General features: G+C 40.6%; 1 protein-coding gene across 5 annotated transcripts in view; it reads right to left on the bottom strand.

Moving 5' to 3' along the window:
* AMPH (amphiphysin) overlaps positions 1-16,507 on the bottom strand; it is a 172,234-nt gene that overhangs the window by 89,134 nt on the left and 66,593 nt on the right. For all 5 annotated transcript variants that reach the window (XM_073332856.2, XM_073332859.2, XM_073332857.2 and 2 more), the window contains exon 2: positions 4,524-4,604. In XM_073332856.2, the coding sequence (XP_073188957.1) occupies positions 4,524-4,604 (81 nt within the window). The remainder of the gene's footprint in view (positions 1-4,523; positions 4,605-16,507) is intronic.

Raw genomic sequence — 16,507 nt, 5'->3', positions numbered from 1 at the left:
GGAAGTATTTAATGTTGGGATTCCTTTTCTTGAGCATGCTGATAACAGACACTTGGCCTTTTTGCTTGGATATTCTGATACACCCATATTAAAGTCCTCCTGGCTGCTGGTGTGAGGAAGTGGGGTTCCTGAGAGAGGTGGAGGGTCAGGCAGGGAATCTCTGCCACCCCTTTCTACTTTAAATAGTACTCTGTAGCTTCTACCTCAGTGGATCACTATGTTCCAGCTGGTGGATGCTGTGCTCTGTCTCTGGTACCCATTTCCTGGATTGAAATGGGATCTAAATGAACCTTCCTCCATTATCCCCAGTTGGCCTCTGACCTAAAGATCACTCTGCCTGGTTTGCTAATCAGTGAATCCCTTAAAAATGTCTGATTCGCCGCATTCACCAGTTGACGGAGAGGAGAATTTACAATAGGACTGTGGTCTCTGCCAATGGATGTGATAGTGTGAGATGTGGAAGGAACAACAAATAATACTGGACAGGTCTCCTATGCACTCTTGGTTCACTGAAGCATGCCTGTGTCTGAGATCAGAATTCCCAACAGGCTCCAATAGTAATTGGATTTTTGTTTCTGTTTATGGCTTTTGTGGCCATTTTCAGTTAATATTCATCTGAAATAAGACTTTGTACCAGATAATATTCTTTCTCATCCCAGACCTTTGATTGACTTCCCTGGTACCATGTGTCTGTATTTATTATGAATCCAACATATTCCAGAAACCATATGACTCTGTGGTTAGATTCAACTCTCGCTATACAGAGTTCTGATAAGAAAAATTATCCAGAAAAAGATAGAAGTGATTTTTCTTCTTCTTTAAGCCAGTATTAACACTAACACAATCCTGGAAGAAATGTTAGCATAGCTTGTGACAGCATGTGCAGGAGCTTAGAGTGTCATAACTGATCATAATTTTTTTTCCCAGAGGGTGGGGTGGTCTGTTGCCATCTGAGAGTTTTCATGCCAACAAAGGAAACTGAGGTGATGTCTTTCTGGAACTGGCTGCCTGTGAAGTGCCAGTGTATTGAGAAGGCCATTCTTTCAGTTAACCATCTTCCTTAGTTAGAACCACTGGGTCTTCGACCATCAGAGGAGATAGTGTAACTACTGAAGGTAAATGTGGCTATTTTGAATTTGGACTGATATGCACTGAGGAACATTCTGGCCTTATAAAATGTGGGCTAAGGGTTAGAAGTAAATAAATGGTGGGCCAAAAAGAGATCCCTTGCTGCCTTGTTATTCTTCCACATCTGGGTTTCTGCCCCTCTTCTCACTCCTTGGCCAGCTGCTTGGAGGAGGTCGAAGCATGGAAACAAAGTGGGCATTGGAGAATGGTGCTGTGTCCAGTGCTGTCCATCCATGATTTATGGGGAAAATGGATGGGTAGGAGGAGGATGGTATGACCATCAGAGGCATGGCTGCTAATGTAGGCTATAGGAACCCAGGCACAATCTTCCATCTGGCTTCACTGCTCTAACACAGATAGAGGTGGGGTGGTTGCTAGCCCCTGTAGCCAGTTCTTTCCTGTTAGGGAATGGGGAGTGGGGGAAGATGACCCTGCCTGGATAAGTAGGGGTATGGACTGCATTCTGCTCACAGAACTCATCAAGATCCCCCAATGAGACACTTGATAAGGGAGGGAGAAAGTGAAACAGACCTTTCTTTTATTCTCTGGCATTTCTCAATTTAGCTCACTCACTAAAGCCTGCAGGGGCATCGGTGGCTGCAAACACCCCAGAAGGGGAAGCAAAGCTGAAGGGACAATCTCCCCAGAATTCAAATGCAGCCCTAGGGCACAGCTGGGAATCAGATGGATGCATTATTGAGCCAAATTGCTAGTCAGAGATTTTAAGTAAAGTTTGGAATTTCCCTTAAAATGTTCTCTGACTGGGAGGTTTGGTTGAGTTGCTTTGAAAGCTGAGAAATGCTACATTCATCATAATGGGTGTTAATTCAGATGCACAATGATAATATTTTATATCTGAACTTTGTCAACTATTTCACTGTTGATTAAAGCAAGGACAAACCAAGAGAAGGCATATTATGAAGACCTATGCAAACGGACAGGCTTTTGTTTTTCCATAATCGAGCACTAGGAACCAAGCAGAGCCTATGGATACATCTGAACCCCACTGAGGGGGAAGCCCAAGGAGCCCAATCGAGCTCAGAGAGCATGCATGATCAGATTTTGAACATCTGCACTATCTACTCAAAATGGTGTCAATTTGGAACATCACATGGGCAGGGCTTATTTTGTGGGTGGAGTTTAGAAAAGGAATGGTAATACTTTCCCCCTCAATTCAACCTCTTGCCCTAAGTCATGGTTATGTCCTGATTTAGTGCTATCTAGATTCTGCTGTGCCCATGACTGCTCATTATTTACAGTCTGTCCACCAAAGACTGAGAAGATAAATAAAAGTAGCATCATCAGCCTTGTTTGCCCACAGCAAGACTTCCAGCAGGAAAATACCACTACAGCAAATTCTTCAAAAACAAATTATCTTAGACAAAATTTTGTTGAAATAGGAGATTCCCCCCACTCCTTTCATCTTCCTTCTTATTTCTTCTTCTATTACTAGAGTCATTTGGCTAAAAATTACATCTTACAGGAACTTTGTTTCTTAACAGGGCCTCATTCCTCCCACCTTTGCTCCACCAAAGAGAAAACATATACCTCTGTTTTTTGACATCACAATTAGTTGCCATGCAAATGGCACTGACATTACCAAGAAATGATTATGGCTTCCCACTCGACAATAAGCAGCTGCAGAAGAGGAAGTAGAAAAATGCCCCATGTTAATGTAAAGGTCCCTGTTAAAAATCTTGGAAAAGAGAAAAATACAAGATCCTTGCATGGCCCAACAGCTCCCAGGTCTGCTCTCTGCTTTGGGCCCAGTGGCTCACGGTATCTCCATCTCCCTCCAGGCCTCAGAAAGGTGAGTGAAGAACCACCCTCCCAGAACAGTGACTGCTGCTGTCTCCCGTCCCTTGAGCCTTGGGATGGAGAAGTGAAGATCCACCTGGACAAGCAATTCCTGAATTGCTCCTGGGCCTCACGGAGTGGGGAGTGCAAATCCTTTACCTCAGTGGCTCTCTGCACCCCTCTCCATTAATTGCAAGGACACTGAGCAAGAGCCCAACTGGGGCTGGCCAGTCTGGAGCAAGTGAGGCGGGGGGAGGAATGAGCAGTGTCTGTATGGGAGATACACCAGTGAGTGGCATGGGTAGGGACTGATTCAGGGAGGGTATCACAAACACAGACAGTCTCATGCTCCCAAAGCCAATTCTCATGTGCCATACTAAAATGTGGAGGACCAACCCTGATGCTCCCCGAGTCCTAGTTACCTCTCCCATGAGTGAGTTTCTGGATTGTAAGAGAGGGTATGAACAAACAGAGGTGATGGAGATACAAATCGGTCTCTAGCGGCTTCTCATTTAAAGTGACCATTTCACCATGTTAGCTCTTTTCTAATGGGGCTGTTTTTATAGAAAACATCTTGATACAGGTGAACTTTTAAAAAAATAAATTTGTTATTTTCACTTACATGTGAAACATTTTAGATAAATAAAACAGATCTTTTGTATCCCAAGTACATTCAACAACAGATGGAGAAATAACTTCTTGGGCCTGAACTATTTGAATGTCTTTACATGTGAGCTAAACCGCAAGCAAAGGGAAGAACAGAAAAACTATGGTTAAACCTCTGGAGACCTGGATTCATACTTGTTTTACATAACAAATGAAATAATCTTGGTAGAATTCATCTAATTCTTAGTGGGTATTAATTCACACTAGAAAGGTGCCATGGAATTCAATATAATTAGTCACCTCTGATCAGTACAGCAAGGAGTAATGGAGGTTAGAATTTAGAGTACATTGTAAGCAGAGTAGATAATTAGGTCTTTGGGACAGAAAGTATCTCATCATATGTGTACCTACAGTACCTAGCCCAATGAAGCTCCAATCTTGATTGGGGTGCCTGTGCGCTGTTGTGAAATAAATATTAACAATAATAATAATTATTATTATTAATACATCAATAGGGCAGTGCAGGAAGAATACACACTATAGTCTAATGTTCATATTCATCTTAAGACTTTGACAACTACTAAGAAAACAAGCAAAGAAATGCCTCCCCTTTGTAAAATACAACTACAATTTTGCATTTGCAGTATTAATTTGGGTGAGATTCTGTTTTCAGTTATACTGTTGTACATCCACAGTCACTCCAGTGAGTTACATGATATTATGTTCAAGAGAGTGCCTGAAGTTTCAGAATGGTGTTGCATGAAATCAGAACTTGGCCCTTTATTACAAATGTTGGGCCCAATCCTGTGGTCCCTTTGCAAACAAAACTTGAACTGGGTTTTGTTTACATGAGGACTGCTGGATGAAATCCTTTAACTGTAAATCTTCACACAATGTGTCTGACCTGTTGCCAGAAAGCATGTTCATCACAATCAATGAATTCAAATACACCCCAATGTTTTGGTGTTACACAAACCAAACAAGAAACTGACCTCTTGTCGTTTGAAGTTTTGAATATATTCTTCAAATTGTTCATCTTTTGTTTCATCAGCTTTCCCTAGCTTTTGAAGTACCTAAATTGGAAAGAAGAAAAAAAAAGAATTGCATTATGTCTAGTAAGGAGAATATTTGGAGTCACAATAGAACAAAATCTTGACTTGAACTGCCTCTGTTCTCACCAGAGCTGCTGTTATGTTTTAATGGCATTTTACTTTTTAGTTGTGGTGTGCACTACAATGTATAATCTGTCTCCAAAGTACATACATGATACTACTACCTTTGCAAAAAATAAAGGAAGATTATAGACACAAAACTCTGAAACATTTTGTGTGTGTGTGGGAGGAAGAGTGTGCATACATGGAATGTGTGGAGTTCTTGCTCCCCTTTTATGAAGCAATACATATTTCTGACACTGAAATAACCCCAAGGTTCAAAGAAAGAGAGAGATTTTCTGGAAACATCAGCTTCAGTCTGAGTGTGATGGAGCAAAGATCAAAATTCATAGACCTTTTCTACATCTTATGGCTCATCCTATGTTACGCTATTAACACGATCCTGATTTGTATGGCTTTTAACAAGAAATATAGAGTGAAAAACTGAAAATCACAAATAACTATTTTAAACTTGTACTGGAATTGGTATTTAGTCCTCCCATTCATTCAAACGTACTTTATTATGAGTGTTATATATTAGAGATTTGTAGCAGGGCTAGTCATGTGATAATAATTTGGAAAACCATGCAATCCTGCTATACTTTTCATCTGTTTGCCTACCTACATGCACTCGATCATTAAAATCCCTCTCCTCAGCTCTTATTTTAATATTCCAAACAAAAGTTTAATTCTTTCCCCCAAAGTGTGGAATTTCTCTACAATTTAATTTATTTATTTATACACACACACACACACATACATATATACAAGGGGTGAAATCCTGGCACCATTGAAACCAATGGTAAAACTTTACTGACTTCAGTGAAGCCAAGATTTTACCAGAGGTGTGTAGCTGTTGGCCCTGCCACTAAAAATCTTCCAGAGTTTCCTACATCAGGGGACAAGCACAAATGGCAGAGACAGGGCAGAAATATAAACAATGAATTAGCAACATCTCCTAGTCTGCGGAAAACAAGTACTTTATGCACCTGATCCACTCATTATCTTCTCTCTAATTTCCACTAATCATGCCTTGGACTGGTTAGAGGCCACAAAAACTGGGCCAGTAAAGGAGAACAGAAGTGCAGCACGGCTGGTAATGATGATAAAGGTGAATGTACTGTATGCCAATACCTTGCAATATCTTGGACAAACCTTAAACTTAATTCAATAAGTATTTTAGGAGTTCACTGTATTAAAAATGCAAATGTTCATGTACTGTTGAGGGATTGTATGTATTTCCATGGGGGCGGGGGACCACAGCCTCCCAGGAACTAAGTGGAGGTTGGTCAGGTAAACGATTTAGGTGGGTGGTTAGCAAATTCACACAGAGAGCCTCCAGACAGCTACGACCACCTGAAGAGAATCTCACCTATACTGGTTCAAACTGGATTTTTGGGGACCAACAGACAAAGAAAGGAATTTTGGTTAAATAGCTTGAGTTAAAAGTGACTTGGGGACTTCCTTCTGATCCAGCAAACAGACAGGAGCTCTGGTTCAATGGAGGGTGTATCCCCCAATCCTTAGGGAAGAACTTTCAAATACTGAGAGCCCATAAGGCTGATGGTGCTTGTTCTGAGCTGAACCTGTGATGAACTTGTGACCACAGGGAGAACCCCTAGATAGAGTTTGAAGGACTGTTCACTGGCCGGAGACCTTGTGGAGTTGGGGTGATCTGTGGTAAGCTTATTAGCATGCATGTATTGTGTTAGTAGGTTTTCTCTGAATGCTTTCATTTTAAGAATAAATGTGCTTGCTTACATAGAGCTGTGTGATAACCTAACTGTGGCAATCATGCTATGTACCATCTCTGAGGAGAGAAGTGAAGCAGGCCTGCTTAGGCAGTCTGTCTTTTGCTGGGGATATCACAGTATAGTCAGGGAACTGTGCAGCCTGCAAATACCCTTGGGAAGGGAGGCCCAGGTCTCCACCCAAAAGAGGTGACAGCTGACAAGCCAGGGGCCTAAAGTAGATGCATTTATTGGACCACAGAAGGGGAATACAGGTGCAGCTGCCCTGAACTGTGACACAATGATGATTATGATATTGTTAATGCACTGAAGGTAGTTTCTGACATATCCACTATAGGCAGATACTGAAGAGTTAGGAGTAAGGACAAATAATTTTAAAAGCTAGTAGTTTACTGGTCTTAAGCACGTTTTAGATTTCTGTTAATCTCAGTTGTATTTTTTAGCCTGTTGTGACTGGTCACTGGTCAACTTTCCTCACCAAACACTCACCAACTTCCTGTGCATCACATCTTTATGCACGTTGACAGAAGAAAACTGAATCTTTGACAAAGATGGAGCAAATGAAGCCACTTGAATCACGTCTAGAAGCAGTCACATGCTAGCTACCAAAAATAATTATATAGCCCACATTACTGTAGTATCTGAGTGCTTCAATCTTTCAGAACATAAGAATGGCCATACTGGATCAAACCAAAGGTCCTTTCGGCCCAGTATCCTGTCTGCTGACAGTGGCCAATGCCAGGTGCCTCAGAGGGAGGGAACCTAACAGGTAATGATCAAGTGTCTCTCCTGCCATCCATCTCCACCCTCTGACAAACAGAGGTTAGGAACACCATTCCTTACCCATCCTGGTTAATAGCCATTAATGGACTTAACCTCCATGAATTTATCCAGTTCTCTTTTAAACCCTGTTATAGTCCTAGCCTTCATAACCTCCTCAGGCAAGGAGTTCCACAGGTTGACTGTGCGCTGTGTGAACAACTTCCTTTTATTTGTTTTAAACCTGCTGCCCATTAATTTCATTTGGTGGCCCCTAGTTCTTATATTATGGGAACAAGTAAATAACTTTTCCTTATTCCCTTTCTCCACACCACTCATGATTTTTATATACCTCTATCATCTCCCCCCTTAGTCTCCTCTTTTCCAAGCTGAAAAGTCCTAGCCTCTTTAAACTCACCATGTATTGGACCCATTCCAAACCCTTAATCATTTTAGTTGCCCTTTGCTGAACTTTTTCTAATGCCAGTATATCTTTTTTGGGATGAGGAGACCACATCTGTACGCAGTATTCAAGATGTGGGCGTACCATGTATATATCCTCACCACATGCCTGTGAGGTGGGGAATGGGGGAAGTATAATTATCTTAATTTTACAGATGGGGAGCTGAGCGATAGAATGCTTAACGACTTGCCCAAAGTCACACAAAATCTGCAGCAGAACAGAGAATCAAAATTGGATCTCCTGAGTCCCACGCTAGAGCCCTCACCATTGGACCATCTATCCAATCTCGCTTTCTTCAGGATTAGCATATTTTCCTGAAAATAAATGGTATTGCAGACAAATAGGAGAGGGTGCATGGGAGACCCAGAGGTACCAGAGAGCTACATTTTAGTGAAACCATGTATGGGATTGCAAAGTTAGGGGAAAAATTCAAAATGTTTAAGACTATCTTGATCTATGAAAGAGTGCCACATAGGAAAGCCACATTTTCTACACAGCTTGGACTACTGACCAGAGTAATATATCCAAGTCATACAAATAAGAAGTTAGCAGGTAGAATAAACAGAGACTCAGTTACTTGTGGTATGAGTAATAACCAAGTGAAAGCAAGGTTATTGCAGGAAATTGACTTGCCTTTATAAAGAAAAGTCGAAATTTGCTTTAGACTGTGTTTACCAAATGAAAGGTTAACAAACAGTGAAAAAAATGAAGTGCATCCAATTAAAAATGTATAGCAAGGAAAGAATGTTAAAAAAAATGGGGAATAAAAGGTTAGTTTGCAATAAATACAGGAAGCAATCATGAGTGCACTGTCATCCAAGGCATAAGAGCAACCATTTTCTAAGTGTGCTGCTCAGCTCCAAGCACAACTTTCAAAGAAATACAAAAGCAAAATACTTTCACGAACATACAGCATTGATGGTGAAAATGATGATATTACAGAAACGAGAGGTGTTAAGTTGAGTCTCTTTGTACATTTACAAAACAAAGCAAGAGTCTAAAACAGATTGGTGTGTACACCAGTAATAAATGAGCAAAAAGTGATTTTTTAAAAAAAAAGACTAGCACTTGCAATGTAATCTCAGAAAAAGTATACAAAATAATCAGTGAATATCCAATTTTATAAGGGGCACAGAGGTGCAAAAGTAAAACCATGCAGGCATGTCATATAAGGACAGATACCACTTAAAAGAGTTTGGAACAGCGGAAAAGGAAGTCCCAGGCTCTGCTCAGGTTAACAGCAATTTGCACATGCAGATGACCAAATAGGCATACAACTTGTAAAAACAAGGATGCAAAAGAAATTATTAAAATATTTGATGAGATGTTTAATGGACTAGGTTCAGGTTATAACTCATTAATAGGACTGTCAAGATATTTAAAAAATTAATTGTTATTAATCACACTGTTAAACAATAGAATACCATTTAAATATTTTTCAATGTTTTCTATATTTTCAAATACATTGATTTCAATTACAACAATACAAAGTGTACAATGCTCACTTTATTTTTGATTTAAAATATTTCCACTCTAAAAAACAAAAGAAATAGTATTTTTCAATTAATCTAATACAAGTACTGTTGTGCAATCTCTTTATCATGGAAGTTGAACTTACAAATGTAAAATTATGTACAAAAAATAACTGCATTCAAATGTAAAACTGTAGAGCCTACAAGTCCACTCAGTCTGACTTCTTGTTCAGCCAATCGCTCAGACAAACAAGTTTGTTTACATTTGCAGGAGATAATGCTGCCCATTTCTCATTTACAAGGTCACCTGAAAGTGAGTACAGGCATTCGTATTGAACTATCATAGCTGGCGTCACAAGATAATTACATGCCAGATGGGCTAAAGATTCATATGTCCCTTCATGATTCAACCACCATTTCAGAGGACATGAGTCCATGCTGATAACAGGCTCTGCTCCATAATGATCCAAAGTAGTGTGGACCAATACATGTTCATTTTCATCCGCTGAGTCAGATGCCACCAGCAGAAGGTTGATTTCTTTTTTTGGACTTTTGGGTTCTGTAGTTTCTGCATCAGCGTGTCGCTCTTTTAAGACTTCTGAAAGCATGCTCCATACCTCGTCCCTCTCAGATTTTGGAAGGCACTTCAGATTTTTAAACCTTGGGTTGAATGCTGTAGAAATCTCACATTAGTACCTTCTTTGCATTTTTCAAATCTGCAGTGAAAGTGTTCTTAAAATGAACAACATGTGCTGGGTCATCATCCAAGACTGCTAAAACATGAAATATATGGCAGAATGCACATAAAATAGAGCAGGGGACATACAATTCTCCCCCAAGGAGTGCAGTCACAAATTGAATAAATACATTATTTTTTTAATGAGCGTCATCAGCATGGAAGCATGTCCTCTGGAATGGTGGCTGAAGCATGAAGGGGCATACGAATGTTTAGCATATCTGGCACCTAAATACCTTGCAATGTTGGCTGCAAAAGTGCCATGCAAACGCCTGTTTTCCCTTCTGTTGACATTGTAAATAAGAAGAGGGCAGCATTATCTCCTGTAAATGTAAACAAATGTGTTTCTCTTAGCAATTGGCTGAACAAGAAATAGGACTGAGTGGACTTGCAGGCTCTAAAGTTTTACACATTTTATTTTTTGAGTGCAATTATGTAACAAAAAACCCCCTAAGTTTGTAAGTTGCACTTTTACAATAAAGAGATTGCACTACAGTACTTGTATGAGGTAAATTGAAAAATACTATTTCTTTTGTTTATAATTTTTACAGTGCAAATAGGTGTAATCAAAAATAATACATAAAGTGATACTTGTACACTGTGTATTGTAATTGAAATTAATATATTTGAAATTGTAGAAAAACATGCAAAATATTTAATACATTTTAATTGGTATTCTATTATTTAACAGTGCGATTAAAACTGCGATTAATTGTGATTAACTTTTTTTAGTTGTGATTCATTTTTTTGAGTTAATCACGTGAGTTAACTGCGAGTAATCAACCAGTCCTACTCATTAATATAGATATCAGCATGCCACATAAAGTCCCATTAGTATTGAGAATAAAGTAAATGCTGAATTTGATCAGCTAGTAAAACTAGACGTTATTGAGTGAACGGACACCAACTGATTGGATTAGGAGTATGGTCACCATAATAAAACCAAACAATTTAACAATCTGTATAGACCTAGACAATTTGAATAAGGCCATCAAAAGAGAATGCTGTTGCTTGCAAACAGTTATAAAGAGGACACGTCTAGTCTTCAAAATGAAAGATTATTTTCATTTTTGGATGCAAGCCAAGGGTTTTGTCAGGTTTAACTCAATACAGTAATGTAAAATTCTGCATCTCCAACCAACCTTTTGGTAGATATATGATTGAGCAACTGCCCGTCTAGATTCCCCGAGCAACTGAGGTCTATGAAATTTAGAGCCACCCTCTCTTGCACCCAAACCCCAACCAAAATTTACAGCCCAAGATCTTAGTTGATGCAAACTCACATCGGTTGGGGGCTGCCCCGATACAAAACATATTTCCAATAGGATACACTTTCAAGCACTGACTAAAATACAAAAGAACAAAAGAAATTCTAAGATTGAAAAAGAAATTCTGGCAATAGTTTCGGGTTGTGAGCAGTTCCATGAATACAGTTATAGGCAGAAATCGGTTAAGGTCAAAACAGACCATATGGAAGCCATTTTACAGAAACTAAAGTGCAAAGTATCACAAATACTGCAGAAAATAATCACAAAACTGTAAAAGTATTGCTTCGATGTGAAAAACAGGTTTGGAAAGGAGCTTCTTATAATGGACATGTTTTCAAGAATGCCTATTCATTAGAAAAGCAAGGAACTGCAGGAGGAGGAGTTTGAAGTAAATACAGGGTGAAAGTAAGGCGTTATGAGCCGCTACGGCATACCGATAAAAAGTGGCTGCCGCTACCAGCCCCTACCGCCTTACTTTAAAGTGCTGCCATGGCAAAGGACCCTATTTAAAGCGCTGCCATGGCAGCGCTTTATTGTCGCTGCCCCTTTTACACCCCCCAGGCTGCCAGTGGAGGGGGGAGGTGGGGCAAAAGGAGAAGCTGCCCCGGGAAAGGTAATTTAAAAGGGCCCGGGGCTCTGGCTGCTGCTGCCCGGGCCCTTTAAATCGCCACTGGAGGGCCCTTTAAATCGCCCGGCCCCTTCTGCCTGAGGCCCCGCCCCTTCCAGGGGGCCGGAGCCAGCCCCCATACCTGTAAGTTTTCAATTTTACTTTCATGCCTGAGTAAATATGACTGTAGTTCAGTTGTACCCATTGCTAAACTAATGTGTGATGTCTCAGAAGGAAAACACAAAACACAGAATGACTCAATTTCAAAGCAGCCTAAGAGTAACTCTAAATCAGTGGACACCAACCGGTAGATCACAATCGACTGGTCGATCCTGCAGCCTCTGACAGTCGATCGTGATCTCCAGCCACTAAAAGTCTGGCGGCGCAGTGGGGCTAAGGCAGGCTCCCTAGCCCCGCGCTGCTCCTGGAAGCAGCCAACCCACCCCTAAGGCCCCAGGGGGGCAAGGGGTCTCCATGCATTGCTCCTGCCTGCAAGCACCGTCCTGACAGCTCCCATTGGCCGGGAATGGGGAACTGTGGCCAATGGGAGCTGCAGGGGCAGTGCCTGAAGAGAGGGGCAGAACATGGAGCCACGTCCCCTCCTCCACCAAGGGGCTGCAGGGGTGTGATGGCCACTTCCAGGAGCGGCATGGAACTGGGGCAGGCAGGGACCCTGCCTTAGCCCCACTCTGCCATCGACTGGAAGCTGTCCAAGGTAAGTGCCACCCTGCGGGATCCTGCACCCCTCCCACACCCCAACCCTCAGCCCTGAGCCCCCTCCTACAGCCAGAACCCCATACCCCCACTTGCATCCCAACACTCTGCCCCAGCCCAGAGTGCCCTCCTCCAAACTCCCTCCCAGAGCCCACACCCCGCATCCCCTCCTGCATCCAAACCCCCTCCCCCAGCCTCAGCCCAGCCCAGAGCCCCCTCCCACACTCGAAAACCCTTGGCCCCAGCCCAGAGCCCACACCCTGCTCCCACACCCAACCCCCTGCCCCAGCCTGATGAAAGTGAGTGATGGTGGGGGACAGCAAGTGATGGAGGGAGTGGGGATAGAGAGAGTGGGGCGGGACCTCAGGGATGGGGCGGGGTAGATCCTGGGTTCCACTCAAATTCAAAAAGTGATCTTGTACATAAAAAGGTTGGAGACGACTACTCTAAACAGATGACCAACAGAACACCTTGAAACATAGCTATTTAGGACTATGGAGATGAAATGGTTTCATGTGATTGGATTCTGCACAAAGGACCCAGTATCATAAAACCACAAAGAATCAAGCTAGAAAATGCTATGCATAATCCACAGTGCCCATGTGGTATTGAGAAGCATCAGACTAAAGCCAAATGTGGCCTGCTATAGCCAGGCATAAATGTTGCCTCTGAAGACATTCTATCCAAGCATGAAATCTGCAAAAAAACCAGATCCAAAGCCCACCATCTCTCATTCACTTCAATGGACATTGAATGAAACCCTAAACAGAGAAAACAGAATGCAAAAGAGCCACTGAAATGACAGGAAAATCCTGATTTCTGACAATTGACTTTGGGGCAACTACAACAGAACTATACATCAGTAAACAAGCACAAAAGAAATATTACAACAAGATTGTCTCACAGTTATCCCTACTGAAAAGGGGAACAGGACAAGGCAGTTTGTGATGTGCTTTGGTGAACCATGTTACAGTATCTAGATGTAAGGTATATCTATATACAAGACACTTATTTCAATTGTCTGCTTTTCTGTTTGGCAAATTTCAGAAAAATGTCATGTTTTGGCATGATGATTCTAAGAACAATTTTGTCCAGGTCTGTTACGTCTCCTGGCCCTGATTCCTTGCCAATAATGATTCCTCAACGTGGAAAGAAAGGAAGATGTAAGTTTCCTGATTGTTTTGCTTTCATTTATATGTTAGGATTAAAAACAATTACTATACCATTACTCTACAGATTTAATAAAAACAGTCCCTTAGACATCTGCTTAAATTCTTCCTGCAATTGTTTATTGTGGGCCTTATGCAGTATAAAATATAAAAATAGGTATACTTCAAATTTCTGTAACAACTTCCACTGAAATATCTCAAATCGTTTTAAAAGCATTATTGAACTGTACTCCAATATGGGGAGTATTATTTGTTATAGATAGGGAAACAGACACAGAGAGATCAACAAGGCCAATATTTTCCAAATTACGTACCAAAAGGAAATCAAGTCATTTATTTAAATGCCTACATTGAGGCACCATCATTTAAAATTTTTGGTCTATTGGCTGGATAGCATAAGAGAGTATCAGCCTGCTATTACTTCTAGCTAATCAATTTAGCCTTTTAGCTTAAGTGGTAGAATCCTGTCCTTTGGAGTTTGATTCAATCCCAGTTCATAGCTGAACCAGGAGGTCATTACATCATGTTTTATGTAATGTTAATAACTTAATTAACTGGCTCTTAGTACCCAAAACATATCTAAATGAGTTAAAATGTTCATTATTTAATTAGGAAAAAATACACACATATGCAAATAGCATTTTATCTTCATTTCAACTATATAAATATAGCCTGGTTTCATCAGGTACAGCTTCCATTGCCTGGAATAGGAGTTGTGTTTGATTATCCCAGGGCTGAATTTCATCCTTCGTTTTCTTCACTCCTACCACCTCCAAGAGCACTAGGTTATTCTTGGACCATATTATTATGTTGCCATTGTTTTTTGGCAGTGCCATCAGCTGACGACTGCAGAATGTTTGCACAGGCCTCAATTTTCATTAATTCATACTCCATGACTGTGAAAAAATCCATTTGTCATTTATTCAAAGCTAACATCTGAAAAGCTAACATCTGTCAAACCATTTAAAACAACAGCATACACTTCAGTGTTTATCAAAGAAGAGCTGTGGAAGGCTTGGAAGAATATCGCAGCAAACCTCTTCACTGATAAATAACTGCTCTTTGTCCCCTTGATATTTTATCAAGTGACTTCCTATAATAGAGCTACTTCAGGCATGCTTGAGGACTGCACTTAGCAACCCTGCTAACAGAGTAGCTGAATCAGCAACGATGATGCACTGGACTGTTTTTCAAATATCAAGAAGAACCATTGACATGTAAAGCACAGAACCAATCTGGAAAGCCTGCTCCGTATCACTAATGAACAAGCAATAACCCTCCAGTCCAGAGTGTGCAGGAGACTTTCCTGATTTCCCCCACCCTCACACACACACACAAATTATTACATGTTCAGAAGATGACACCGAGGAGCAAAGCTGACAAATTTACACCTGTTCAGTCACTGAAAACAAAGAAATGGAAAATTTAAGAAAAGCAGCTAACCTCACATGCGCTCTTCCTAGACATCATACATGCAAAGCAAAAAATTGTTCTAAGGCAGTAGTTCTCAACCATGGGTATGTGTACCTCTGGGGGCTCACAGAGGTCTTCCACGGGATACATCAACTCGTCTAGATATTTGCCTAGTTTTACAATGGGCTACATAAAAAGCACCAGCAAAGTCAGTACAAACTAAAGTTTCATATAGATAACGACTTATTTATACTGCTAAGTACAATATTTATATTCCAATTGATTTATTTTATAATTACATGATAAAAATGAGAAAGTAAACCATTTTTCAGTAATGGTGTGCTGTGACACTTGTGTATTTTTATGTCTGATTTTGTAAGCAACTAGTTTTTAAGTGAGGTGAAACTTGGGGGTACACAAGACAAATCAGACTCCTGAAAGGGGTACAGTAGTCTGGAAAGGTTGGGAGCCACTGCTCTAAGGAACACTCCCAATAACCTATCTTAACTGACCTGTTTACACTGAGCCCAAGGCTTCCAGTACAATTTTGTTTGACTTTTAGCTAAAGATTTCTTCTACCACAGCACCAAGTTTACTGAATTAATGCTGTAGAGAAAACCTGACTTCTTTTGATAAACAACAGCAAATCCCTTTGCTACTGAATGTAGCAGTTCATGCTGGGCTCCTCTGAGCTTTAGGACACCAAACACTTCAGTGGCCATCCAGGAAGCAGTTATGCTCCTGCATATTTCACTGCAGAGGTATCTGCATTTCAATGGTTTTATATGAACATAATTTGCAGAGTACCATGGGAAGCTCCAGGATAAAAAGCTCTGTACAAATGTAAACCAATTGGCTGATCCATTCTCCTGAGTCAGGAAGCCTGAAGACTTACTTTACTGAAGGCTACATTTCTACTGTTAATTTTATGCCACCCTTTGTTAGTGTTTTGTGTATCATAAAGGGCCATGGGAACAGTTAGTTAACAAACAAGAACAGCACTTCTATACTATTCATACAAGCATAAAATACTGTGATGTAGAACTGTTCTATTAATCAAAATAAGCACTGAAAATGTGAGCTTTGTACACAGCCTAAATGACAAAATGTGCAAATTATGCCATGGGAAAACTAATGACTATGATAACCTTTTATAGGAATTACAAAACACATTTATACATCATTCTGCAGATGACATAAGGATTCACTAGGGAGCAACACTGAACAAATGTCATCAACAACACACAAAAAGTAAGGCACAAGCTTTCTTGGCTAGTGATTGATTGGTATACGAAATTATCGACGTCATTTTTGTACGAGAGTAGAGCAGCAGTATGGATTCAGAATACTTTGGAAGACGGACTTGAGCCTGATTAATTTTTGATGGTAATGACAATCAATACCTGTTGGTATTTTCAAAGGTTTATTTGAGAGGTGGTTACGGATTTTTTTTTTTAAGTTAAAGATGCGTTT

This window comes from Lepidochelys kempii, chromosome 2 (genome assembly GCF_965140285.1).
Source record: "Lepidochelys kempii isolate rLepKem1 chromosome 2, rLepKem1.hap1, whole genome shotgun sequence".
In the NCBI taxonomy this organism is placed as follows: Eukaryota; Metazoa; Chordata; order Testudines; family Cheloniidae; genus Lepidochelys; species Lepidochelys kempii.
This window is presented reverse-complemented; position numbering and strand designations above follow the sequence as displayed.